The sequence below is a fragment of the Neofelis nebulosa genome, chromosome 8, assembly GCF_028018385.1.
Source record: "Neofelis nebulosa isolate mNeoNeb1 chromosome 8, mNeoNeb1.pri, whole genome shotgun sequence".
Lineage (NCBI taxonomy): Eukaryota > Metazoa > Chordata > Mammalia > Carnivora > Felidae > Neofelis > Neofelis nebulosa.
The window spans coordinates 138,083,121-138,110,340 of NC_080789.1; the positions used below are offsets into that span (position 1 = coordinate 138,083,121).

Genomic DNA, 27,220 nt, shown 5'->3' on the forward strand with positions numbered 1-27,220 from the left:
AGTTACTATTTAATAATATTTTAAAGAAACTTATTTTAACTTGGAGGAAAATTAACTTAGATTCTAACCGCCGCAAAAAATTCCAGACTTAAATACTTACCAGCAGAACAGAACAAAAATAACATACCTGCTCTGGCCCTTGCTAGGGAAGTACATTCCGAATATGAAGAGGGAACACTCTCAGAGTATGTGTGTCTGAATATATAAACACTTAAAGCTCTTCTGTAATACTGAAATCAAGCAACAGAAGAAGGAAAAATTTACAAAATAAGCTAATGAGGAAATATCTGCTAACGTTTAACAAATAAGTAGTAGGTACGTACACAAACAAAAATATATGGTTTATAAATACATATGGCTTACACAAACATACAGTCTATACTAAGACCTAGAAGAGACTTTGCCAAGGAATAAAAATCAAAGAAAATACAAACATACAAACAAGGCATCGTCATAGGAAAAAACATCCCGCAGCAAACACATTTTTTAAACGTACGGTTAATACAGAATGCAAGAAACTGGCAAGAAAAATGCAAAAGCCTAATTATGGTACGCAAAGGGGTGCAAAGCCACACTAATAGGCTTGAGATGTCACTTGCAAGGCTGGGGCTGTGACTCCCCAGCAGCTCTGGTCAGACCGACAAGGTTCAGCCTCCACTCATTGCGTGCCTGTGGTCTGGACCGGAGGAACATTCGAGTCGTCCAAGCGAGAGATCAGACCTTCCGCACTCCAGTAGTCCTCCTGTATTTCCGCATCAGGTAATTTCTGGTATTTTTACTTTCCAGCCCAAGCTAACTTCTACAGGTAGGCTCAGCACAGGTCAGACCGGGTGAGAAATCTCGTGACCAGGCCGCAAGGAACTTGGACAAAGTTAAACCTGCCGCATCGCGCAACTGCCTTTTGTAAAAGCAAAGCAAAGCACAAGGGCTCATTCAGTTGTCCGCCTGGACTTATTAGGAAACCGGCTCTTTCCCGCCGCGAGGCTCGGAAAGGCGCGCCTGCTGGGTCCTCCCGAACCTAAGCGATTCAGGTGACAGACACAGGGAGCGTCCCCGCTCCGGCAGGAAGCCCGACTCGGCGTCCCAAGCGCGGAGCGGCCCTGGGTCGCCACGGAGGCTGCAGCCGAAGCCGGGTCGGGAGCACCAGCGGGGCGCGCACGGACTCCCCGGCGCCAGGCCGCGGCGGAACTACAACTCCCGTGGCTCCTCGGGCGGACGCCGCGCCCCGTAGGCCCGCCCAGCCAGCGGAGCCCCGCCCAGGTCGCGGGCGCCCGAGCCGCCGGAGTGTGCGGGCGGGCTCGCGGCGGCGGGCGGGCGGGCGGCATGGAGCCCCGCGCGGCGGACGGCTGCTTCCTGGGCGACGTGGGTACGTGCGGGCGCGGGCGGCGTGGGTGCGGGGGGCGCGGGGACCGCGGGGCTGTTCCCGGCCGGACAGGTGCGTCGGAGGACGCCGGCAGGGGCGTTTCGGTGGGCCCAGGTTGGAGCGCCGCCGTGTCCTCACGGGGAGCGAGGTCGGTAACCCCAAGCATCTCAGGCGCTCTCTGCGTCCGGCCTCTTGGCCCCGGTCAGCCAGTCGCGAGACTTCCCAACCTCAGACCCATCGGCGCACCTTGGGGAAGGCGCAGGGAGGGGTGGGCATGGTCATCCCCAAGTTCAGAGCACCCAGAGTTGCCTCTGGGGGACCGCTCCTAGGGCATCCCCGCAGAGCCCGGTGTGGGAGCCGGAACATCTTCCAGGGGCCCTGTGGGAAGGTCGTGTCGCACGGTCATTAGCATCCTACAGGTCTATCCGGCTGTGACCGAAGGCGTGTGCCCCAGAAGGAAGATAATGCCCTTGTGACAGGTCACCCCATGTTTAAAAAAAAAAAAAAAAAAAAAAAAGCCATCTCGGTTCTTCCTACCATTCAGGCTACGGGAGAATAAAATGGATCCGAGGGCAAAGGGACATTCTGTGGGGAAGGAGACTTGCCTACGAAGTAAATACGACAGCAGATGAAGTGACCCGAGAGAGCACTTAGAAAGCCTGGAAGCAAAAAACCAAAACCAACCAACCAACCAAAACTAAAGTACTTTGACACTGGTAAAAACAGTGCCAATAAAAGTGAGACCTCTTAAGGGTAAATTTGGCGTAAGGGGACTTGAAGTCATAGCAAGGCAGATATTTGAATGGGTCCTGGACAATAGCCACCTTGAACATGATCAAAGACATTTAGTAAACATCTGCTTTTACTTGGCATTCCACCGCAGGCGGGTGCAAGACTTTGACCCCTCCAGTGCCATCTGTGTTTGGTTCAGTTAAAATAAGCAAAGAATGGCTGACCAGGGCCACGTGGACACGTTTTCATGCTTGTGTTCAGGGAGAATCTTTAATAGCGCAGCCTTCACTTTTCTGAGCATAGTTTAAGGAATCTTTAAGAGAAGAGCTTGCTCAACCAATGGGTTTTACAGCTTCTGGGGTTCATGGATATTTTTGACTGCCATTGTTTATTTCCTCTAAAAATAGGTTCCTGACATTTTCATTCTCAGCATTAACCGATAAGCTGAATGTATTGGATCCAGAACACCGCTATCCCAGCAGAGGCAATGGCCCACTGTAGGAACTATAACCCATTTTAACTTTCTGATCTGAAATTGTAGATGTGTGGTATATATACTTCAAAGCACGTAGATTTTTCCATTTTTTTTTTTTTAATAGAACGTCTCACAGAGGTAAAGATTATACTTATTAAGGCCATATTGTAAAGCTCTGCAGAGAATTTAGGGCAAGCCACCTCCTAAGTGAATCCTATATTTATAACTTAGCCAATGTAATACAGGTTGTTACGGACCCAAGGGCAAGCATCCTTTTGTGAAGTGGAAAAAGGGATCCTGTGTTCAGGATCTGTACTCAAGAGCTGTATTCGAGAGGCTGGCAGACAATGACAAAAGGGTACCGTAAGGATTTGAGGTTCTAAGCAAGGTGAGCTGGTTTTTTCTTCTGTCATCCTTAGCCGTGAACTCTAAACACAGCTCGCTGCCATCGGGGGGGATCGCTACCATCTGGAGAGAGAAAGGAGAGACGGTTTCTGGGACCCCGATAAGAGCCTAGTGCTGGTCACAAGCCCAGAGGCAGCTGCAATACGCTTATTATTGATAATTTAGAGGTACGGTGGAGTTCACACAGCTGGAAAGAGGCAAGGCTGAGGTTTAAACCCAGGCGGGGCTTTCCTGGGTTGCCGGTTTTATGCTAAAAGGCTCACACCCTTCACATCAAGTACATTCATCTGTAATCAGTTTGTAGGGCTACTTGGATTGCTGGGCTGGGTGGATAAGCCACGTCCTGCTGTGGGTTTCTCAGGGGACACGGAAAGCTTTTACTGCCTATCTCCCATCTCCACTTGTTACTATATGGCCTTTCCCGCCGTGAGACATGTGTCTGCCTGTGGGGTCCATGATCAGAAGCACAGCTTGGTCTGCATCCCCATGCCTGGGAACCTACACAGGCACACCTTGGAAATATTTTGGGGTCAGTTCCAGACCACCACAGTAAGTGGATGTTGCAATAGAATCACATGAATTTTGGGGGGTTCCCAGTGCATATAAAAGTTATGTTTACACTGGCCTGTCGAGTGTGCGATCCTCTGAAAACCTACCTTAACTGTAAAAGTGCTTTAGTGCGAAGAATGCTAACTGTCATCTGATCGTCTTGCTGGTGGAGGGTCCTGCCTGGATGGTGATGGCTGCTGATTTAGCAGGGTGGTGAAAGTTGGGGTGGCTGTGGCAGTTTCTTAAAATAAGATAACGAACTTGGCCGCGTTGCTGGACTCTTGCCTTCACAAACTTTTTCTGGAGCATGTGATGCTGTTTGATAACACTTTATCCCCAGAAGTTCTTTCAAAATTGGAGTCAGTCTTCTCAAACCTTGCTGCTGCCTTGTCAGCGGAGTTTATGTTATATTCTAAATCCTTTGCTGTCATTTCAACAGTCTTCACCAGGAGTAGATTCCATCTCAAGAAACCACTTTCTTTGCTCCTCCGTGAGAAGCAACTTCTGTTCAAGTTTTGTCAGGAGATTACAGCCATTATTCCACTTTACGGCCCCACTTCTGATTCTGGTCTGCTCTCTTTCCATCTCATCTGCAGTGACTCCCTCCACTGAGGTCATGAGCCCCTCAAAGTCATCCACGAGGGCTGGAACCAACGTCTCCCAACTCCTGTTTTCCTGTGAATGTTGATATTTTGGCCTCTTCCCATGAATTATGAAAGTTTTTAATGGCATCTGGAGTGGTGAATCCTTTCCAGAAGGTTTTCAGTTTTCTTTGCCCAGATCAGAGGAATCACTGTGCTGGCTATAGCCTTATGGGATGTATTTCTTAAATAATAAGACTTGAAAGTTGAAATGACTCCTTGATCCATGGGCTGCAGAATGACGTCGTGTTAGCAGGTATGGAACCATGAATCTCGTTCATCTCCATCGGAGCTCTTGGGTGACCAGGCACATTATTAATAAATATTTTGGAAGGAATCTTTTTCCAAGGAGTAAGTCTCAACAGCGGGCCCAAAGTAGTCAGTAAACCATGTTGCAAACATATGTGCTGTCACCTGGGCTTTGTCGTTCCATTTATAGAGCCCAGGTAGAGTAGATGTAGCCTAATTCTTAAGGGCCTTGGGATTTTTGAAATGGTCAGTGAGCACTGGCTTCAACTGAAAGTCACCAGCTTCATTAACCCCAGCAAGAGAGTCAGGCTGACTTCTCCTCTCTAGCTATGAAAGTCCTGGATGGCGTCTTCTCCCAATAGAAGGCTGCTTCATCTCCACCGATCATCTGTTTGGCATAGCCACCTTCGTTAATTTTCTTAGCTACATCTTCTGGATAGCCTGCTGCCGCTTTGACATCAGCACTTGCTGCATCATCCTGTGCCTCCATGTTTTAGAGCTGTCCTCTTTCCTCAGACCTCACAAACCAACCTCTGCCAGCCTCCAGTTTTTCTTATACAGCTTCCTCACCTTTCAGCCTCCATGGAATTGAGGAGAGGTGGGGCCTCGCCCTAGGTTAGGCTCTGGCTTAAGGGAATGTTGTGGCTGCTTTGATCTTCTGTCCAGACCATCTGAACTTTCTCCAGATCAGCTGTAAGTCGGTTTCACTTTCTTATCATCCACGTGTTCGCTGGAGTAGCACTTTTAATTTTCTTCAAGAAAATTTTGCATTCACACCTTGGCTGTGGGGGTCAAGAAGCCTAGCTTTCAGCCCGTCTTCGCCTCCGACACGCCTCCCTTACCGAACTTAATCATTTCTAGCTTTTGATTTAAAGTGAGGGATGTAGTACTCTTCCCTTCACTTGAAGACCCAGAGGCCATCGTAGGGTTATTAATTGGTCGTAATTTCAGTGTGGTGGTCTTAGGGAATAGGGAGGCTGGGGAAAAGAGCTGGTTGGTGGAGAAGTTGGAACACAATGTTTGTCGATTAAGTTCACCATCTTATGTGGGCACGGTTCATGGCATCCTGAAACATCACCATGCTAACAAAGATTATTAGTCACAGATCACCATGACAGATGTAGTGAAGTTTGAAATATTGCAAAAATTAGCAAAGCATGACAGACACAAAGTAAGCAAATGCTGCTGGAAAAATAGCAACACAGGATTGCCACAAGCCTTCGATTCGGAAAAAAACGCAATTATCTGCAAAGTGCAAGAAATGGAAGGTGCACTGGCTTTCCTGAGCTGCATTTCCCTTTTTTGCTATATGATCGAGGGCCTCGCCCTGCCCTCCTCTTTTGAAAGTTGCAACCCCTCGTCCTACCTGTGGGGTTTTGCTTCTTCCAGTGTGACTCTGGAATGATAGCCACTTTTCACTAACCCCCAAGACAGGTGTGCCCATGCCTGGTAGTCACTGCTAAACATACATACTGGGGGGTATGTATGTACCCTTCGTGAAGTGGTAAATAGAAAGTTCCACAAGCTTGGCTTTTATATTTTGTGAGAATCAAATCTGAGTTTCAGCTCTCCTTTTGTTCCATCCTCCACCCCCCGCCACTCATACGATCAAGTCCCCATTTCATGGGGTCACAGGCTCTTTGGCTAGCAGACAAGACAGGTAGGCACGATGGGAGAGGAGGGGTATTATAAATGGACCGCATTTACTGAGCACTTTGTGCCAGGCCCCACACTAGGTGCTTTCACTCACTATAATCTACTGAATTTTCATAACCCACCAATGAACAAACTATCATCATCCCCATGTACAGGTGCAGAGACAGTCAAGGGAAGCTACGTCCCACAGAAGCTGATAAGTGGCTGAGCCAAGTTTCAGATGTAGCAGAGCTTAGTCCCTGTGCTGTCCCTGTGGTGTCCTTGCCACGGGCTGGTGGGGACAGGGAGGCAGGCTGACGGGACACAGACGAGATGCTAACCCAGGGTGGGTAGGGGCAGAGGTGGGGTAAGTCCTCCTGGAAGAAATAAGCACTGGATTGCAGCGTGGAGAGGTACAAGCAGAACTCACCCAGGGTGAGTGGGAAAAGGTGGGAGTGAGGTGAGGAGATGGGGGGAGAAAAGGGCCTTCATTCAGAGGGAGAGGTATTGTCTAAAGCAGTGGTTCTCAAAGTGCAGTCCCCAGGCCACAGCGTCCACATCAGCATCATGTGGGAACTTATTAGAGATGCAGATTCTCAGGCACCAAGACCTGCTGACTCTGGGGTGGGACTCAGCAGTCCATTCTCATAGCCCCCAGGTGGCACTGTTGGACGCTCAGGTGTGAGGGCCACTGGTTAAAGGGATCAGGAGGTCAGAACACTTTTTGTATAGCCAAAGGGAGTGATGGGGAGGGGTGAGCCAGTGTAGGAGAGAGAATTTTACTCCCATTTTGGGATCAGAGCAGTGCCTTGATCAATTACAGGTTTGTTGAATGTATACATGGAGGTTGGAATGAATGTAAAAATAGTTTTAGTTTGAGATGAATAAAAATGAGGATAATCTACCAAACTCATGAGAGGAGAGTCCCAGTAGCACTTGAAGGACTTTTATAGCCGTAAACGTTTACATTAAGAGGAAACAGCTCAAATCAATATCCTTCCACCTTAAGACACTGAAATAGAAAACTAGAGCTGAAGGAGGTAGAAGGGAAAAAATAATAAAGATTAGACAGGACATCTGTGAAATAGGGAATAGAAAAAACAACATAGAAAGCCAACAAAACCAAAAGTTCTCTGGAAAGAGCAATGAAATCGACAAACCCCAAGGAAAAAGATGCAGATCACGAAGATCAAGGAGGAGAGGGATGACGTTACTCTGGCCCTTCTAGAAACAAGGACCACAGAGGGACAGCGTGAACGGTGGCATGTCAGTCTGCCGGGGCTGCTGTGACAAAATGCCACTGGGTGGCCTGCACAGTGCACGTTCATTTTCTCACAGCTCTGGAGGTTGGAAGTCCAAGATCAGGGGCTCAGCCGGGCTGGTTTTTGCTGAGGCCCCTCTACCCCTTGGCTTACAGAGGGCCACTTTCTAACTGTGTCCTCACATGGCCCTTCCTCTGTTCAGGCCCATCCCAGGTGTCTGTGTCCTAATCTCCCCTCATGAAGACTCCACTTAGATGGGTTTAGGGCCAGCTGTAATGAGCTCACCTTGACTTTATTACTTCTGAAACCGTGCAGACTCCAAGCGCAGTCACATTCAGAGGTATATAGGGTTCAGGCTTTGCTTACGAATTTTGGGGACAAAATTCAGTCCGTAACCAATTGTAGGCCAACAGATTAGAGGATGTACACGAAGTGGAGAAATTCCAATAAAGACACAAACTACCAAAATTGGCAAAAAATAGACACCAAAACGGACTCAAAAAAAAAAAAAAAATAGAAACTCTGAATAGACTTGTAGCAAATGAAGATGTGGAATTAGGAATTAAAGCTTATGGCAAAGGAAAGCCCAGACCCAGAGATCTTCCCAGATGAACTTGACCCAACAGTTAAAGATTCAATACCAGTGCTTTCCAATTTTTGGAAGAGACAATTTCCTGACTCATTCTATAGAGCCGGAAAAACCAGATAAAAACATCAATCATAAGACAAATGACTTACGAGTGTAGATATAAGAGTCCTGAGAACACTAGCAAACCAAACATGCTATGGCATCATGACCAAGAGGGTTTATGCCAGAAATACATAGTTGGCTTAACATCTGAGAATCTGTCAATGTACTAACCACTTCCACAATTAAGGAAGGCCGGCAGGAACACTGCACTAGATGCAGAAAAAGCATTGAACAAAAATCCAACGCCATCTGGTGATTAGAAACAACAACAACTAGAAAGGGAGGTGAATGTCCTCCACCTGATAAAGGCCACCTGTGAAAAAGTCACAGCTAAGCTCATCCCTGACGTGAAAGTCGACGAATAAGGCCGGGACGTGCTCTTACCGCTTCCGTTCAGCATCGAGCTGGAAGTCCGAGCCAGGGCAGTGAGGCCGGAAAGAGAAGAGGCATCCAGATTGGAAAGGAGGTGGTGAAACTACTTCCGTTAGCAGGTGACACGATTTTACACGTACAAAGTCCTGAGGAACCCGTTAAAGTGGATTAAAGGTGGTCCCCACTTTCAAGGCACTCCCGGGCAAGGATGGGGTGGAGAGGGCGTCAAGCTGTAAATGAGGGTGTGCGCGCGAGTGTCGTGGAAGAAGGGGAGACTTCAAACGGGTGCAGGTACGGCAAGTGACAGGAGACTCTAACGGGAGATTCTCCCGTCCCGGCGCTCCAGTCTGCAGAGGTGGGGGATCCGAGGCGGAGAGGCAGGTGTGGAAGGGCGGTGGGCACGGAGCAGCTACAGGTGGCACCGGAGAGGGGTCAGTGGGGGGGGGGGGGGGCGGGGAGGGAGGGCTCCAAGAGGTGAGCAGGGCCCAGGTCGCCACCCCCGACAGGCCGTGCCAACGAGTATGACCTCCACGCTCCGGCAGTGGGGAGGACCCGAGCGTTTTGAGGAGCGTTTCGGCCGACTCCGTGATCCTGCATCGGGTGCTGGGTTTCATGAAGCGTCCTCGCGACCCTGCCATGGTCTCCTGACCTGGGTACACGTGTCCCTGGGTCTCAGCACTGGGTCTGCCTTCCCTTCCAGGTTTCTGGGTGGAGCGCACCCCTGTGCACGAGGCCGCCCAGCGTGGCGAGACCCTGCAGCTGCAGCAGCTGATTGAGAGCGGGGCCTGTGTCAACCAGGTCACCGTGGACTCCATCACGCCCCTGCACGCGGCCAGCCTGCAGGGCCAGGCGCAGTGTGTTCAGCTGCTGCTGGCCGCCGGGGCCCAGGTGAGGGGCCCTTTGGGACAGACCCCCGGGGACGGGAATGGATGGAGCGCGTATGGAGGGAGGGGAAATACTAAGAGGCTCCGGATTCACGTTGCAAATGCACAGAAAGTAGAGAAACCACGGGGGGGGGGGGAAGGAAGCCTCCAGCGTGGGGTGTAGTGGAGGCCAACAGAGGAGCTGGCTCTGGGGCAGCAGTGGTCACGGCTGGGCTGCCGGGAGGGCACGGGTGGCCGAAGAGCGGGCGGTTCTAGTTTCTCGCGAGGGAGACGTCTGTGAGGGCTGGAGGCCGTGGCCGAAGAGCCACTGCCTGGGTCCAAGAGCAGGATTCTAAGCACAAGACTGGGATCTGCTTCCCTGCGCACCTGCTCCTGCTTGCGGGCTGGCTTGAGCCTCCAGCCGTCGCCGCGGCAGTCGCTGGGCGGAGGGCAGCGGCAGCAGCGGGCCAGGAGCCCGGAGCGTGGGCTGCAGCCTCCGGGCCGAACGCAGCCAGGAGCTTGGCCGTGAGGGCGCTGCCGCAGGAAGCGGACCGAGCTGTCGCGCCTACCCACGCAGCAGCTGAAGTCTGAGCACAGCCCGCCAGCCTGGGGGTCGGCTTTCCCCTCCGGGTCATTTCCCGGCTAGAGGGGGCACGATAAGCAGCTCCGGGCAGCCCTAAGCCGGAATTAAAACGCCCTTTTTACATCCTGCCTTCGTCACCTTGCAGTCTTGGGGGGAGGGGGGCCTAAGGGACCGGTAGGAGGTGGCAGGAGTGAGGCCGAGTTGACCCTGTCCCAAGAGAAGAGGCCGGAAAAGGGCCCCTCCCGCACTTGGCGGGCTCAGAGGCGCTGCCAGCCCGTCTCCCTTTGTCCTTGAACGCCCTTGCCCGGGACGGCACCTTGGCACACGCTGCAAAACTACTGCTAATAAGGGACTTTGCAGAGATGAATGTGTGTCAGGATGAGGAAGCGAGTCGTGTGGGCTTTTCCCCTCAACCCTGACGCTCGTTTCTTCCTCCCCACCAGGTGGATGCCCGCAACATCGACGGCAGCACGCCCCTCTGCGATGCCTGTGCCTCCGGCAGCATCGAGTGTGTGAAGCTCTTGCTCTCCTACGGGGCCAAGGTCAACCCCCCACTGTACACGGCGTCCCCGTTGCACGAGGCCTGCATGAGCGGTGAGTCCGCGCCAGCAAAGCGAGCACTGTAGCGGAAGCCGTCAGCCGGCCGAGGTTCCCCCCGCCCCCCCATTCTGTTTCTGGAGTTCGGGTACCCGGCCGTGAGAATCCTCAGCTTTTCCTCCTGCAGACCCTTCCCCGCCAGGAGCAGGGGCCATGGTTTCTAGGGTAGGATTCTACTTCTTAGCTGGGTCTCCAGGGCCTTTCAGATACTAATGCTGAAAATCAGCCTACCCTGTGGTGGCTCACTTGGTCTTCACCGTCTTCTGCCCTGTGGACCCCTGTTGTATTTCGAGGAGACCCAGCACGGGCCGAGGACAGGGCGCTCATCCTGGGGGCTTGGGGGAACAGGTGGGATATCAGCCGCCCTGCAAGAAGGAGTAGGTTTCAGAGGAAGAGGAAGGCCACTCCAAGTGAGAGAAAGTGACTTGTCCAGGCTCATTGGACCAGAAGCTCCCAGGAGAGGGGTGACAGAGAAGACGAAATTTAGGGTGAGACCGGCAGGTGGGAAATCTTTAAATGACACACTAAGGAGTTTGGATTCTACTCTTCTGAGCGAAGTTTGCACACTTGTGGCCAATATTTTGATTGGCCGGCACAGTGCCGGCCAGTGTTGTGTTCGGGTGTGGGTGCGTGTCCTTTCGTGGCTCCACTCAGAGCCATCATTCTCTGCTGAGATGCCACTTGCACTCAAGTCAAGAGAACGTGGTACGGTTCCAAGGGCACTTTATGAAACCCAGGACCCTGCGTAGGATCACAGAGTTGGTCCCAATGCTCCTCAAAATCCTTGGGTCATCCTCACTGCTGGACGGGCCTACCAGTCATACTCGTTGGCCTGTCGGGGGTGGCGACCTGGGCCCTGCTCACCTCTTGGAGCCCTCCCCCACCACCGGCCCCTCTCCGGTGCCACCTGTAGCTGCTCCGTGCCCCCCGCCCTTCCACACCTGCCTCTCTGCCTGGGATCCCCCACCTCTGCAGACTGGAGCGCCGGGACGGGAGAATCTCCTGTTAGAGGTTACGTGCTCCACCTGGTCTGTAGAGTCCTCTCATGCTCTGGGCTGATAAGGGTCTGGAATTTTCTCTGGTCATTACTTTCTGTCTTTCCTGGTAGAGGGGGATGGGGAGACCGTTATGAATTTCTGTCCCGCTGTTAGGCAGATGGGGAGGGGAGCAGAGAGCTTTTCTTATATCTGCCGTGTAATTGCTTTAAGCTCAGAATAATCCTTATGCTAAAGAAGCAGATTTTGGGGGTGGCGTAGCTGCTGCTCTTCCATAGAGGAGCGATGGGGCTGGGGTATCCTGACGTGGAGAGAGGAGTTGGAGCCCAGGCAGGGTGGATTCATTTAGAAACCTTTAGGGGAAGAATCAGCAGGATTTAGTATGGGGGAGAGGACTACGCAGTGGTCCAGACATCCCCAAGAGAGTGGCCAGCAGAGGGCTGTAGGGAAGAGGCTGGATTTCAGGGCCACACGTGGAAAACTTGGCCGCTGCTGACGATGAAGCATGAATAAGTGAGGAGAGAGGATGGAGCCTGGGACAGAATGAACCTCCACCCAAGCCCAGTTAAAGATGCCGGGAAAGAGGCAGAAAAACACCTGCCAGGGAGAAGGCTGGGGGACCTCCGAGGTCAGGAAGCTTCGGGAAGCTCCTCCAGGGGGCTCGGACTCGGGCTGCCAGTAGCTTCAGCTTATCACCTCCAGGCCTGGTGCTCTCGACGCCGCTTAGGAGACCCCGGAGGTGGGGAGCACCTTCCTTCCTGCTGAGGAGCCGGGTCTGGCTGCTCAGAGGTGCTGTTCCCAAACCTACTGCTCTCCCCCGAGAGGCTCACCCATGCCCTCTGTCCCTCGTGCCGCCAGCCCGGGCCGGGGGAACCGTGCACGCCCAGAAAGCACAACGTTCTGGCTCCGCAAGGCAACTTGGGGTTGTGACCTGCTTTCAGTTGGGGTGTGGTTCTGGTTCTCCGTTCTCCCCCAGCAGCCAGGCGTGGGCTTACCTGTTCAGCTGTGCTTCTCTCAGGCTTATTTCAGAGGTGTATGCTCATTAACGGTCCTCATCCTTTTCTGCTTGCTTTAAGGAAGTTCCGAATGCGTGAGGCTTCTTATCGACGTGGGGGCCAATCTGGAAGCACACGACTGCCACTTCGGGACCCCTCTTCACGTCGCCTGTGCCCGGGAGCATCTGGACTGCGTCAAAGTGCTGCTTAACGCAGGTGTGCTGGCGCCTGCTGCCGCTGGCGTGTCGGTATTTATGCCGCGCAGGCGTGGTGGACTTACACCCGTGGTGCTCGATGTGGGGTGTTGCATTTATACGCGTGCTCCTCAGTGCAGCTGTGTTGTGTTTACTCGTGCTCTTCAGGGCAGGCGTGCAAGTCCATTGGCTTTTATGGCTGCTCTCCTCAGGGCAGGTGTGTCCTGTTTCTGCCTGCCCTGCTCGGTGCAAGGGTGTTGGTGATTGTATCCGCCCTGCTCGGCACAGGTGTTCTGTTTACCTGCACCGTGCGCTGGCCGTGCGCTGGGCGGTGGACTCAGACCAGGTTGGAAGTTGGCTCTCCCTCTTGCCAGCTGAGACCGTGGGCCTCAGTTTCTGTACCTATACAACTGGAAAAGGAAACCTTACTTTGGAGGGTTGTCAGAAGGATTTGTGATCACGTTTCTGCAGGGCCTGATGCTGAGTGAATGCTAATCGTTATTTTTGGTGGCCTCGGGGCCATCCCCAATACCTGCCTAATTCGATCGCCATCTAAATTTTTTTTTAATGTTTATTGAGTGAGATAGAGTGTGAGTGGGGGAGGGGCAGAGAGAGAACGGGAGACACAGAATCCGAAGCAGGCTCCAGGCTCCGAGCTGTCAGCACAAGCCCAACAGGGGGCTCAAACCCACAACCCACGAGCTGTGAGATCATGACCTGAGCCGAGGTCGGACACTCAACCAGCTAAGCCATCCAGGCGCCCCGGGTGCTTTCTAAATCAGAAAGAGATGGGGATCCGAGGGAAATGGAGCTGGCAGCATGTGGAATCCAGATCCTTGTCGGGTGTTCAAAAAAGGATAGGGAGGCTCCCAGGATGAAAAATAAAAAACAAGATGGAAAACAACCCAGTCAAGTGGAGGTTGGCTTCGGGACCTGTCTACCACAGGAGTTTGCAAATGTAGCCAAATTGGGTATTGGGAAGGAGTTTTCATTATGAACCCAACTTAAATATTTTGTTGGAAAATTTTAGCTCAGCCATGCTGGGTGCAGCTTAGGATAAAAAAACAAAACTGGTCAGGAATAGAAAGATTACCAGTTCTCTCCGGAGGACGGTCGTTTGAGCTTAGGTTGTATGTACTTTTCTATTTGTGAGTCTTGCTCACTTTAATGTGCACTTTTAAGTCTTGAGCAAAAAGGATTCATTTTGTATAAGGTTTGCCATTGAGGTCGTTTTTATTTATATATAAAAAAAAATCTTTTTTAATGTTTATTTTTGAGAGAGAGAGAAAGAGGGTGAGCAGGGGAGGGGAAGAGAGAGAGGGAGACACAGAATCTGAAACAGGCTCCAGGCTCCGAGCTGTCAGCACAGAGCCTGACGCGGGGCTTGAACTCATGAACTGTGAGATCATGACCTGAGCCAAAGTCGGCTGCTTAACCGACTGAGCCCCCCAGGTGCCCCACGTTTTTACTTTTTATATAGTGAAAGAATGTCTAGATGAGAAGCAGCCCTAGATCTTCTGGCCAATTCACTCAGCTTTTCTATCAGCCTAGGGTACCTGCCGGGCATTACTGCCGAACTTTTGAAATAGTTTTCTGGTCCACAGCCATCTGCAGAGCGTGTGGTACCTGTGTGCTCAGTACACCTCAGCGCCCGTCCTTTTTTCCTTCCTCTCCTTGTGGCTGTAGGGGGAAGGATAAGACTCGGGGTTTGAACCCCAACATCCTTTCTGCACAAAGTCCTAACTTAATGGAAATGGTTCCTCATGTGTAAGCAATGGAAAACCCACTGTAGGGGCTGCGGGGACCAGAAGGAGGCAGCTTTCGAGGCCAGTTTGTCCTGAGGGTCAGCAAGATCATCGAGCCCTCACGTTCCCTGAAATTTGGAGGTCTCCTGTCCAAAGTGTTCACTTGATCCTATGCCCGGGGCCCCTAACGGGGTTAAAATGGCTGCATCAGGGTCGGGCTGAAATCCAAATACTTTTTGCTCAGGAGGCTTCTGGAGGCTTCTGGCAGCTTTCTGAGAAGAGTGAAAAACCACTTGTCCAGATGCCTGCCTAACCCTTCCCTCTTGTGTCCAAGAGGAACCTGCGCCCAAATTGGAACCTGGGTCCAAACCGAATCCAGGCCCTTCTTCCAGACTCAGCCGAATTCTGATTGGGTGGGGCCCAGATTATTTGAACCAATTACTGGGGCTGGGGAGAGGGATTAGCCAATCAGGACCCACACCCAAGGCTGGAGCCTAGGTCATCCCACCCCCACCCTAATAGCACACCGCCACTGCAGGCTGTCAGCGTGGCGGGGCTGACTGGTCAGAGTGGGAGGGCGGCTGTGGGGTTCACGCCGGTCTCAAGCAGGGGTTCCCCGGATGCGCCGGTGGTACCAGGCCGTCAGCTCTGGGCTTGACTGCAGCTCTCCTGTGACAGCTCCTCCTCCCTAGATCAAATGGATTCTTTTCAAAGAAAACATTTTCAGCTGCAGGAAACCTCAAGCATACAGAAAAAGTAGGGAGGGCAGCACATGGGTTGCTCTTAAAGTAGCCGTTCTTCACGTTGGTGGGGGGTGGGGGGGTGGGCAGGCCCCTTGGAAAGCCCAGTGGAAGCGGCATCTCTGGAAAGCAGGTGCCCCCCGACCCACGGGGTGGGCACCGGATGGCCCAGCTGCAGGTTAGTTGTGCAGAGGAGGGGGCGGGTGAAGGTGCAGCGTGGGGAAGTAATAGCGACGCTTAACAGCTGCCACAGGATTTAGCTCCGCAGGAAGTGGTCAGAAGGAGTGATGGGTGTTACAGGGCCAGGTACTGAGCTGCCTGGCTTTGATGTCCCTGAACCGGCTCCCGTCCCCCTCTTTCCCTCTCCCTCTCTCCTCCTCCTTCCTCTCCCCTCCTCCCCCTTCCTCTCCCTCCTTCTCGCCTTCCTGTCTTTCCCTCTCTTTCTCCCCCTCCCATCTCTCTTCTCCCCTCCCCCTTTCTCCCCCTCCCTCCTCCTATCCTCTTCCCCTCCCTTTTCCCCTCTCCCTCCCTCCTCCTCCCCCCTACCCCATCCCTCTTTCTCCCTTTCCCCCCTGCCCCCCTCCCTCTCTCTCCTTCTCAGTTCAAGGCACATTATCATCATCAGTTCCCACGAAGCCACCTTCTTCCCCTTCCCTCTTTCCTCTACCCTGCCCCCATTCTAACGTGAATGTGTATGTGCTTCATCTGTGTTTTTGTAAGACACTCATTACGGGTTGGGACATGTATTTTTAATCGACCTAAGTGGTGCTGTGTTACAGACTTTGCCTCTTTGCTGTTTTTTGTCCTGCTCTGTAGTTTCAAGCCCCCCACCCCCATGTACTCTGTTTGCCCAGGGGTGTGGCTCCCCAGCTGCAGAGCATGCCGGACCCCTCCTAGTCTCCCCGTCCAAAGGAGCCCAGCGCACGGTGTAAAAAGGTCCTGTTTTGTACCTTGGTATGCCACCTGGTGGAAAGAGTCACCGTCCGAGGCCTGGAATCCTGAGAAGCCCTAGTAAGCGGGATGGAAGGGAGGTGTGAGTTGTACAGCCACCCCTAGCCATAGTGTTCTCCTTGACCTTGAGAGGAGCTTGACCGCCCGGGCCCCCTTCTCTCTTGCTATAAGTAGAGACAGTCTCTTTCCTCCTCACTTGGCAAGATTATTGTGACAATTAATGACCTGCGAGACAGCTGCCTGCACTTCAGATCGTTAGACTTTACAGTTTATTTTTCGTTGCAAGTTTGCATCTAGCGTCCAGACCTGCCTTTGCTTTATGACCGCGGAACTATGCGAGTCTGTATTCTGCCGGGCAGGTATTGGAAGAGCGCCCTCAGGTGGTGGAGCGGGTGCACGGTGCGGGGATGTTTTTTGAACGGACTGCCCTTTAGTACTATTTTTACCATGCATAGCTGTTGAATTAAATAGCTAGGTAATGTAGTCTTCTTCCTGAGGGATTTTTTTTTTTTTTTTTTCCCGTACCTGACTTGGGAGTTTGGGCTGCTGTGGGCAGTGGAGAGCATTACTTGTATTGTCTCATTGCGGTGCTTGGGGATTAAAACTATTTTAAGTCAGAAATCCGAATTACCCACTATTTTCAGTGGGACAGGAAATCTAATAGCCTTACACCCCTTATTTCCTATTTTGGGCCTCTAAATTTATCATTACGTGGAGACAGGTTGGTGATATGATTTCTTTAAACCCCACTTTGCTGATATTTTGTGACTGTGACTTGAATCTATTTTGGGGGGATAGCTTCAGTGATGCTGGACTATTTGCTTGGCTTCTTTAAAATTCTTCTGGCCACCTGGGTGGCTCAGTTTGTTAAGCGTCTGACTTTGGCTCAGGCCATGATCTCCATTTGTGAGTTTGAGCCTCACATTGGGCTCTGTGCTGACAGGTGGGAGGCTGGAGCCTGTTTCGGATCCTCTGTCCTACTTTCTCTGTGTTCCTGCTCATGCTGGCCCCAGAATAAATAAATATTTAATAAAATAAAATAAAATAAAATAAAATGGTTTTCTCCTACCCCCCTTTCTCTTATAACCTCCTTATCCATTAGGTGCAGACTTCAAAGAAGTTGGTATTTTCTTAAAAAAAAAAAAAAAAAAAATTCCAAGGCTGTAGGAGATCCCCTTGCATAGAATTGGCGATGGCTGTGCCCTAAGAATGACGCCTTACACAAATCATAGTTTTAGCAAAATCTTTACTTTTTAAAGCATCTAAAACTACTGTAATTAGCTACTACTTGTTCACCTCTTTCTGGATGTCTACTATTGTCCCCAAAACAGATGGATTCACAAGTGAGACACCTCATCTCTTACCTGAACTGGTGGACGACGTCTGGGGAACATTACCTGTTTTCCCTTTGAGCTTCTCTTTTGTGAAAGATGTTTATGTTTAAGGACTCTTCATCCATTCATGCAGCACACGTTGTTAGCGCCCCTGCCCTGCGCCCGTCGTGTGCGTGTGGGAACCATCAGGAGAGCCTCAGGACCAGTGGGGATGGACTGCATAGGGTCTTAGAACTGCTTCTGACTCACAGGGGAGTTTTCTGTTTTATCTTTCTTCTTTTTGCTTCTGTTTCCAATTATATTACTTTCTTACCGCGATCTGTGTTTAGCTCTCTTGCCATAAGAAAAAACGTTAATTACCGCATTTGGATCTTGAAAATGATTTTGAGTGGGGTGCCTGGGTGGCTCAGTCAGTTAAGTGTCCAACTCTGTACTTCGGCTCAGTCATGATCTCACGGTTCGTGGGATGGAGCCCCTGAGTCTGGCTCTGCACTGATGGCACGGAGCCTGCTTGGGATTCTCTTTTACTCTCTCTCTGCCCTCCCCTCCTTGTGCATGCACTCTCACTCAAAATTCCTTTTTAGCGTTTATTCATTTTTGAGAGAGAGTGAGAGCAAGCACAATCGGGAGAGGAGCAGAGAGAGAGAGGGGGAGAACCAGAATCTGAAGCAGGCTCCAGGCTCTGAGCTGTCAGCACAGAGCCCGATGCAGGGCTCGAGCCCATGAACCAGGAGATCATGGCCTGAGCTGGAGTCAGATGTTCAATCAACTGAGCCCCCCGGACACACCTCTCTCTGAAAATAAATAATAAACAAATATTAAGAAAAAGAAGATAGGTGGAAGGCTCCATGGTCTTGTAGACAAAAAGATTTTGAAAAGGCTGTGGCAGAGCCTGTCTGGATTTTCTCTCCTGCGGGATCGCTTCTGTGCACTGTGCTGAACGAGAAGGTACCGGTCGGGGTTTCTCCTGGCTGCGCGTGCCCTCCTCGGTGATACCGTCCCTCGCTTTGGACCCACAGGGGCCAATGTGAACGCAGCGAAGCTTCACGAGACAGCCCTGCATCACGCAGCCAAGGTGAAGAACGTCGACCTCATTGAGATGCTCGTCGAGTTCGGAGGCAACATCTACGCGCGAGACAACCGGGGCAAGAAGCCGTCTGACTACACGTGGAGTAGCAGTGCACCCGCCAAGCGCCTCGAGTTCTATGAAAGTGAGTAGAACTCACTTTCCTGTTGTTGTTGTTTGAGTGGTGCTTGCTTGTTTGGAATTGCACGAGTCTGCTGTGCAGAAAGCTTTGTCCCAGATGGTCTGTCCAGCCCTGTACAAGGCAGTCAGCTGTCCCGATCCCTGTGAGCAGCCCTCGCTCGCCCTTCAGGGGACAAGGGACAAGTGATCGGGAAAAAGGACAAGACTTCTCTGGGTACAGATTTTTAAGTGAGTTCACACCACCTTACAACCACATGAGGCTTTCAAACACCTCTTGCTTGTGGGGGGGGGGGGGAATGATTTATTCAAATTTTTGTCGGCCCCACCCAACCAAACTCCAAAAGAATTTAGAGGCAAGTACCATCCACATCTGTCAAATGTTTCCTGGAAGACAGTGTTCCTGCATCCAAATAATCTGGAGATAAAGGAACATGGGAAAATGAATTTCTCCAGGACTTGCTTTTTCTCTCTCAAAGAACGTATTTCATGAATCTGCAGAAGTTGAGAATATTGTGTTTGGCTTATTTATATTTTTATCAAGCAGATATTTGCATCAAACATGGGGGTTTTTTAAATATTTTTTTTAAGTTTATTTATTTTGAGAGAGAGCGAGCAGAGGGGAGGGGCAGAGTGAGGGGGAAAGAGAGAGAATCCCACGTAGGCTCCACTGCTCAGCGTGGAACCCAGTGTGGGGCTTGATCTCGTGACCGTGAGATCATGACCTGAGCCGAAATCAAGAGTCGGACACTTAATGGACTGAGCCATCCAGGCACCTCTCTACTTGGTTGTAAAGAATCGAATTGTTCTAGGGGCACCTGGGTGGCTCAGTCCGTTAAGCGGACTTCAGCTCAGGTCCTGACTTCAGCTCAGGTCATGATCTCACAGTCCGTGGGCTCGAGCCCCACATCAGGCTCTGGGCTGACAGCTCAGAGCCTGGAGCCTGCTTCTTATTCTGTCCCCCTCTCTCCCTGCCCCTCCCCTGCTTGCACACACATTCCCTCTCTCTTTCTCTTTCAAAAATAAACATGGAAAAGATTTTTTAAAAATTAAAAAAAAAAGAATCAAATCGTTCTAAAAGGCAGTTGTGAGGCCAGACTCTGCACATGTTCTGGCACCTCAGCTCCAGGGGCCTCCAGGTCCTTTCCATCTTTGGCCCTGGTTTGCTGGCCAGCTAGTGACAGGCTTCGTCTCTGGTCCTGAAGGCCTGACCCTCAGCACTGGGATGTGCATGCACAGACGGTGTCAGCCGGAGCAGTTTTGTGACGCGTGTCACTTCTCGTCGGGCGCCTTGGCCCTGCCGTACACGGTGCTGAGAGCCTGGACCCACAGGAGCTGGTGGCCAGGCCCCTGCCCAGCACTAGCCCTCGCCCTGGCCCTCATTTGTCTGCAAGTTTGAGAAACGAGCCTAGTAGCCTTAGATTAGTCCTTGGCTGACAAATCTGTGTGTCAACTTATGACTTTATAGAAAAGAGGAAAAACCTCCCCAGGATCCCACAAAATGAAACCCCAGCACACATCACCTGTATCCCATTTCCTGATCTTCCTTCCTAGGTCCCGTCCGTCCGTCCTGGTAGCCATCCAGGGAAAGCATGCAGGGCTGGCCTATTTCCGGTTCCACCTCGGTATTTGCTAAGTTGAAGGATGTTATGCTATTTCCTTAGGCTGACCTCATGTGCTTCCTGTTCCCTTTTAGAAACCCCTCTGTCCCTGGCACAGCTCTGCAGGGTGAGCTTGCGGAAGGCCACTGGTGTCCGAGGACTGGAGAAAATCAGCAAGTTGAACATCCCTCCCCGGCTCATCGATTACCTTTCCTACAACTGAGCTGCAGGCGTGCGAGGCAGGAGCCGGCTGGGGGCCCCCGGCCTCTCCGAGCCCAACGCTGGGCTGCTCGGCCCTGCCTTGTCTGCGGCCGTTCCACTGCCGTAGATAGAGCAATGCTCCCAGAGGCTGTGCTGGCTGGCCTGCTTTGTCTTCTCTGCAGACTCCTGGACAGTGTTGCCAAGGCACTGAGAAGGCCCTGCCTGGTCCCGGCCGTCCGGCGCTTTCAGGAAGGGCTCTGCAGGGAGCGCAGGGGAGGGCCAGGCGGGGCCGGGCACCGGGGTGGCCCTGGGCATCTGGAGGGAGGAGCCTGAGCTACAGAGGTCAGGGTCGGTCCCGACCCTGTGGCCTGGGACAGCTGCTTTGGTGATATCCTGCCGCTCGGATGCTCTTTTCTGGAGCTGCGGTTGGCACTTTCCAGGGCCCACTTGTGCCCAGCTGCACCCGTCACTCAGGGGGCTCTACACGGATCTCGGTCGGGGAAGGGCTCAGGCTGTTTATCCCCCACAACCAGCACAGTGCTTCTTGGGACCTTTTCAGGCCCCAACTCTTAAAAAGCTTATGTGGGGATAAGACGCTTGCAGAGCGTATTTAGGCTGTAGCGCTTGGGTGCTGTCAGTGGGTCTCTACGACAGGTGACGTGTTCCAGGAGTTGTTCCAGGCGCAGAGCGCCAGCCGACTTTAGGGATGAGGTCTCCTCTGTTCCTGCTGTTGCCGACTGAAACCTTCTCCTACCCTGAATTTTGCTCACTCCTTTGAAGCTCTGAAGTCGGTAGAAGAGGTCGCCAGCGCCCAGTGGGTATTCACAACCACCGATTCGTGCATTTTGCAGCCACTTACGGGACATCTGTTACGTTTCAGGAGTTGTCGGAGTGCTTTGAACCGGGTGGGAATCAGGCTCCCTGTCCAGGGCAGTGAAGGAATCTGTTCCTGTAGTGCTAGAAACAACGAATTCCACCCTGTAGGCAGGAGGTGAACTCACTGATATTCGGATTGCATTTGTCTAAGATTCTGTCTCCTAATTGAAAAACCAAAACCAGGGAGTTAAACTAGAGGACGTTTCTATAATTAGCTCAGGTGTATCTAGTTTCTGAGGGAACGGGGAAGACACCCTCCTGTGAGTCATGCCTGAAGCCGGCGTCCCCAGAAACGGGAATGTCCCCAGGCGCTTCCGGGAAGGCCTGCCCAACAGAAGGAGCCTGGGTTGCTGGGCTGCATGACCGACCGGCGGGGTCTCTTCACGGTTCCTCGTGGGGCCCACATCTGGGGAGAGTTTCACGGCTGCCACAGGTATTTTCTGTCTGCACTGTTTGAGCTGAGAATGAGCCACTCCCGTTCCGTTAGAGTCTGAGATCCGAGTTGGGGGTAAATCCGTGTTTTTGCATGTGCCAGTAATGACAGCGACAAACAAAGCACCGGGATCTGCCCGGGCATCTCTGGAACAGAAGCTTGCCCCTAGCAGTGAACGCCGACACTTCCTCACGCGGCACACCGAGTGCAGGATCAGACCCCACACCCACTGCTCAATAAAAATCGTTTGAGTTCATCCTTATGTTCCCGTGGCCCTTGTGTTGGGAGCAGAAACGCGGGACGGGCTTCGCCCTGTCGAGAGGGGCTGCTGTCGTCTTCTCGTGTTTTGGAAAGTCACGTGATGGGGCCTTGCCGCCCCCAGATTCATTCCTTTCTGCCTCTCCTTGTCTCCTGGTGCTGATGTACCGCCCTCAGGTGGGGACACGCTGCCCCGGGGGATCAGATGACTAAGATTTTAGCGCCTCCTGTCCCTCCCCCACTCCCCCGCCCCCAGCTTTATTGAGATGTAATCGACACGGAACCCACCCGAACCCTTAGTAGGGCTGTGACCGTAGATGCATCTCTGCCCCTCGAAGCCCCGGCCTCCCCCACTGCAGCGGAAGGATGGAGGCTGACTTCGATCATTAGAAGGACATCGGTGACCAACTCCTCAATCTTACACATTTGAAAGTGGGTCCCCGACACCCTCCTATGTTCTTGTGAGGCTGAAAAATAAGGTGATTAAAAGATGCCTTGAAAAGTATAAAGTGCTCCCCAAACATAAAAGTTACATGTTTGTGTCTGTACTGTGGTTTTGTTGATGTCTGTAGACTTTACAGCCGTGTAAATGCTTCTCTTCTGACCCTGGGATGGTCCTGGCTTATTTCAAGATAGTCCTGACTTAGGATGGTCCGGACTTATTTCATAGATCAGAAAGAGCGCTCAGTTTACATCTTATTTTATATATATATAAAATATTTTTTTTAAGAGTATTTATTTTGAGAGATGCAGAGACAGCACAAGTGGGAGAGGGGCAGAGAAAGTGAGAGAGAATCCCAAGTAGGTTCTTGCTGCCAGCACAGAGCCCAAGATGGGGCTCAAACTCACGAAGCAATGAGATCATGACCTGAGCCAAAACCAAGAGTCAGACTTAACTGACTGAGGCACCCAGGTGCTCCACTCAGTTTACATTTTAAAACTCGATGTGTCGCCGACAGATTTGGAGAGACATTTGTAGCACAGATAACAAATGACTGGTAATCAAAATATATAAAGACCTAGAAATCATTAAGAAAAGGATTCATAACCCAACAGATGAAGGAAAACAGGCGAAGACTCTGGACAAGAAATTTATGAAAGAGAAACCTCGAATGTCCCCTGAAGGGAAAGGGTGGTTAGTAATGATTAAGGAAATGCAAATTAGTAAATATTTAATTCAACAAAAGGATATCAATATATAGCATCTTCCTGATTAAAATTAAAAGGTCTGATAGTTTATGTGGATGGGGCATAAGGGGGACACAGCCAATGGGGGTGTCAGTTGAAGTGTATTTTGAAGGGTAGTAGATGATACTGAGCCCCATTAGAAGTGCATGCCACACGTGCTCAGTATTTCTCCTTTTATAAATGTGCGTTAAACTCAGGCATATGCTGCAGAGACGTGTATGAGGACGTTTACGCAGCAGTGTTGGTAACAGTGAAAGACCCCATTAGAAGGGGTAAGGTGGAGAGTATATTCTTACAATGCCTATGTTCTGTTAAGGTGAAGATGAATTAGAGTTACGTGTTTTCACTAATAGACTAATCTAAATGCTAATAGATTTAAGACTTAGAATGGGAGATGGAAAAAAAGTTGTGCACCTTATTTATGTGCAGTATGGATCCATTCATATCCTGAGCATCTAAGGATACCTGTGTGTATAGTCAATGCACACCATCACGGAGCCAGTGTCATGCTGGGGGCTCGTCCGGGCGAGGAAGGGACGTGTGACTTGGGAACAGGTGCAAAGGGAGTGTCATCTCTCTGTGACATTTAGTTTCTTAAAAAAAGTTAAAAGCAAACACAGAATTCTATTTGTTCAGGTTGGGCAGCAAACAGGTAACATGGGTGTATTCTCTATGTGTTTTGGTGTTTTGTGTTTTTTCATAATAACAATGTAAGGCCCAGAGGACGAACAAATGGCAAAAATGTCTTTTAAGAAAAGAGGAAGAGATCCCTGCCACTGTTATAAAGTGGACTCTGTTTAAGAATACTTTTCAGCTTGGGGCACGCACCTGGGTGGCTCAGTCGGTTGAGCGTCCGACTTCGGTTCAGGTCATGATCTCACGGTCTGAGTTCGAGCCCTGCGTCAAGCCCTGTGCTGATGGCTCAGAGCCTGGAGCCTGCTTCGGATTCTGTGTCTCCCTCGCTCTCTGCCTCTCTCCAGCTCATGCTCTGTCTCTGTCTCTCGCTCTCAAAAAATAAACATAGAAAAAAAAATAAAAAAAAAAATACTTTTCAGCTTCGTACCGGCTACGAGGTCCTATTTTGGTTGGGAGACCTTACGTTTCACAAGAGTTGCTAACACTCGCTCACCGCCCGTATTTTTGGGCAGGGAAACAGGTTGTAGCTACTTTCTTAGGTAAACTAGAGTGTGCCGTGAGGTACGCTAAAGGTAAACTAAAGCCCAGAGCGTGCCGTGTGGCTCCTGGGGCCTGCCCGCCTCTCATCTGAGGTTTTAGCCCTTAGTTGATTGTGAACCTTCTAGATGTGGCTCTGGGCAACGCTCCCAGCCACAAATCCTCCTCTTTGGAGAGATGGGAGCCTGAGGACCTGGTTCACTAGGAAGACCCATCTTCGGGCTCCGGGGCGCTGCCGGCCCCCCCACAGGTTGAAGCGAGGGGAGGTGCACTGTCCTGCCCCTCTCTGGGTCCCCTCCTGTCACGATGGCAGGACAAGGCGTCGCCTCCTTTCCTCCTCCCTGCACTGATGTTCACACTCACCGAAATGCTGCACGTGGCATCCTGTCCTTACTTCGGGATGAGTCTGCGCAAAGCTTCGAAGTTGTTGGGGACAAAAAGAATGCCTTTCGTAGCATGTCGCCTTTCCCTCCTGGGTTGCTTGACTGTGCTTTCTGTCCGGGGGCAGCAAGCCACCCTTACTTTCAAGCCGCCGCGCTCCGTTACTCATGAACGTGGGCCTAATGTGGGCCCTGCACACAAGGCCCCCTGTGTGCTCACGTCGTGAGCTGCCTTCCCGTCCCACAGCCGTCAGGAGGGCCAGCAGGCTGGCGGCTGTCCCGGCCTCGGGGCGGCTCTGTAGCCTTTATTCTTCTCCCTGTAATGGCCCAGAAAACACCTCCAGCCCTGGGGCTTTGCTTTCTCTCTTTCCTCCGTGTGGGCACCTCATGGCATTGACAGCCGAGCCCCATTATGTTGGTGTGAAAGTCTTGTGATCTCCGGCAGTTTGAATGAAACTGTGTCTTAAGTGGGTCCAATCTAAACAAGGCGCCTCCTATAAGCCTAATGTCTCAGAACCATAAATCAAGGGAGAGAAGATTCATGAGAGGTCTCCCCCACCCCACCCCCCACCCCCCAAGCACACACTTACTTCTTTATATGAAATTTTCTTTTCCAGCAGCTGGTCTGCAGGTGTGTGGTTCTGAGGACCCAGACGTCAGAGCGGAGAGAGAAGTTGAAGCTGAACCCTGGGCCAGGTTGTGCGATTACTTCGGCTTCCTGCTCTCTGCATGATCGATGCAGGAAACCCCCATTGCTTCTTGCTGTTAATGCAAATCCTGAGACTCATTCTGCTGCGTTAGAGACAGAGTGCCAGATGGGACAAGAGGCAGGAACGTTGACTCAAACCTCGGTTCACTTTCCCCATGCAGCCAGCCAGCCCACCTGCCCGCTAGCCTACCCTCCCTCTAGCCACCCATCCAGCCCTCCCTCCCTCCCTCCATGCACTCAGTTTCCCCTCCTGCCCTCTCTCCACCCATCCAGCCAGCCAGCCATCCCTCCTCCCTCCCTCCATACATTTATCCTTTGTTCCTTTCTTTTTATTTACTTTAAAACAGTTGTTTCATTTTAGGTTCTCTGCTGGTCACTAAGGATTAAAAAAAAAAAATCCATAAAAACGAAGCTTGGCCCTGAAGGATTTCAGGGACCATTTCTCGGGGAGGAGACATGGGAGCAAGTGCTGTGTCCAGAAACGTGGTGGTTGGGGCATGAGCCTCACACAGGACGAAGAGCTAACTCTGCTCTTGGCAGAGGAGGGAAGCGGGATGCCCGGGATTCAGCTCCCGGGTCTTGGGTTAATCAGTGCAACTGCGTTCATTTTTATATTCACGGTGCTGTGTAGTTTACAAAGCCTTATAAAATGGCCATTACTGGCTGTACGTTTCTGTGGTAAATGACTCGTTAGGTTTTTTTCTTTTGGTGGCGGTGAGTGGGGGATGGAAGTCAGAGGGGTCCCTTGCTTCTTTTAAAAAAACAAAGAGGGGGCGCCTGGAGGGCTCAGTCAGCTAAGTGTCCAACTTTGACTCAGGTCATGATCTCACAGTTTATGAGTTCGAGCCCCACGTCGGGCTCTGTGCTGACAGCTTGGAGCCTGGAGCCTGCTTCGGATCCTGTGTCTCCCTCTCTCTCTGCCCCTCTCCCTCTCACACTGTCTCCTTCTCTCCAAATAATGGATGTTAAAACAAAGAGTATACAATTTTATTCAAGGAACATAGCAACAATATGCTTTAATTCCATATACCAGACTGGAAATGGAAGAAGGGCAGGCAAGGGAAACCAGCTGTCCTTTGTGTCATCAGCAGAGGGGACACCAGCCAGCGCCGTGTGGGGATGGGAACTTTCCACTCAGAGCAGGTTGACAGTAGGGTGCAGCTTTGGATGCCTATGGCGCTGACCAGAGCGATGTTATCTGAACGCCTGGATGACATCCGCCTCTCCCCGCCCCCGCTGTCCCACCAACGAGCAATTCCCAGACCTGAGAGCTGCACCTGAAGGGCTCGGGGGGCCTTCCCCAGATGGTCTGACCTTGTCCGCGGATCACGCCTGTGCGGCCCTACAATAGGGCAGTGTAATAACTAAGCCTCAATGAAGCCAACTGACATTTCTAGTGATGAGGAGACTGTGGCCCAAGACGGGGGCCTTCGGTTCTTATTTTGAACACGTTCCTTCACAGAAACAAATATTACAGGTTCCCAGGCCAGCAGCCTCCAAGCACATATCCCTTCACATTCTAGAAACACTTAACTGTGATGGTTAGGACATTCTGCGGGCTTCTGCCCAGGTCCCGGAGGAATGAAACCCAGAGTAAGGCAGCCGGCCAGCTGCAAACACAAGTTCCTGCTGGGGGCTGTCGGGAACGGGCAACCATGTCCCGTAAGCACGCATGATGGAGTCCAAAGGACAGATGGTCAAGAAACGTGACTGCATCTACTCGAGCCCAGCAAAACAAAACATGATTTCCAAGATAGGCTTCTGATTTGAGGAAAAGCAGGAAGAGGTGGAGGGGCGGGGAAGCTTTCCTGGGATGCTAGAGGGGC

The 27,220-nt window shown here is 51.5% G+C and overlaps 1 protein-coding gene across 1 annotated transcript; it reads left to right on the forward strand.

The window, feature by feature from the left end:
* The first annotated feature begins 1,238 nt into the window (after positions 1–1,238).
* On the forward strand, positions 1,239–22,492 carry ASB13 (ankyrin repeat and SOCS box containing 13). The gene is made up of 6 exons (XM_058682002.1): positions 1,239–1,366; positions 9,075–9,262; positions 10,264–10,414; positions 12,489–12,623; positions 18,391–18,582; positions 20,272–22,492. The coding sequence occupies exons 1-6, from the start codon at positions 1,324–1,326 to the stop codon at positions 20,397–20,399; spliced, it is 837 nt and encodes a 278-aa protein (XP_058537985.1). The 5' UTR covers positions 1,239–1,323; the 3' UTR covers positions 20,400–22,492.
* Positions 22,493–27,220: the final 4,728 nt, after the last annotated feature.

Bases quoted from the DNA above. Each gene is read 5' to 3' on its own strand.
- ASB13 (XM_058682002.1), top strand. From the start codon at position 1,324: ATGGAGCCCCGCGCGGCGGACGGCTGCTTCCTGGGCGACGTGG. The intron at 12,624-18,390 runs GTGTGCTGGCGC...TTGGACCCACAG, and splicing joins CAAAGTGCTGCTTAACGCAG to GGGCCAATGTGAACGCAGCG. The intron at 18,583-20,271 runs GTGAGTAGAACT...GTTCCCTTTTAG, and splicing joins GCGCCTCGAGTTCTATGAAA to AAACCCCTCTGTCCCTGGCA.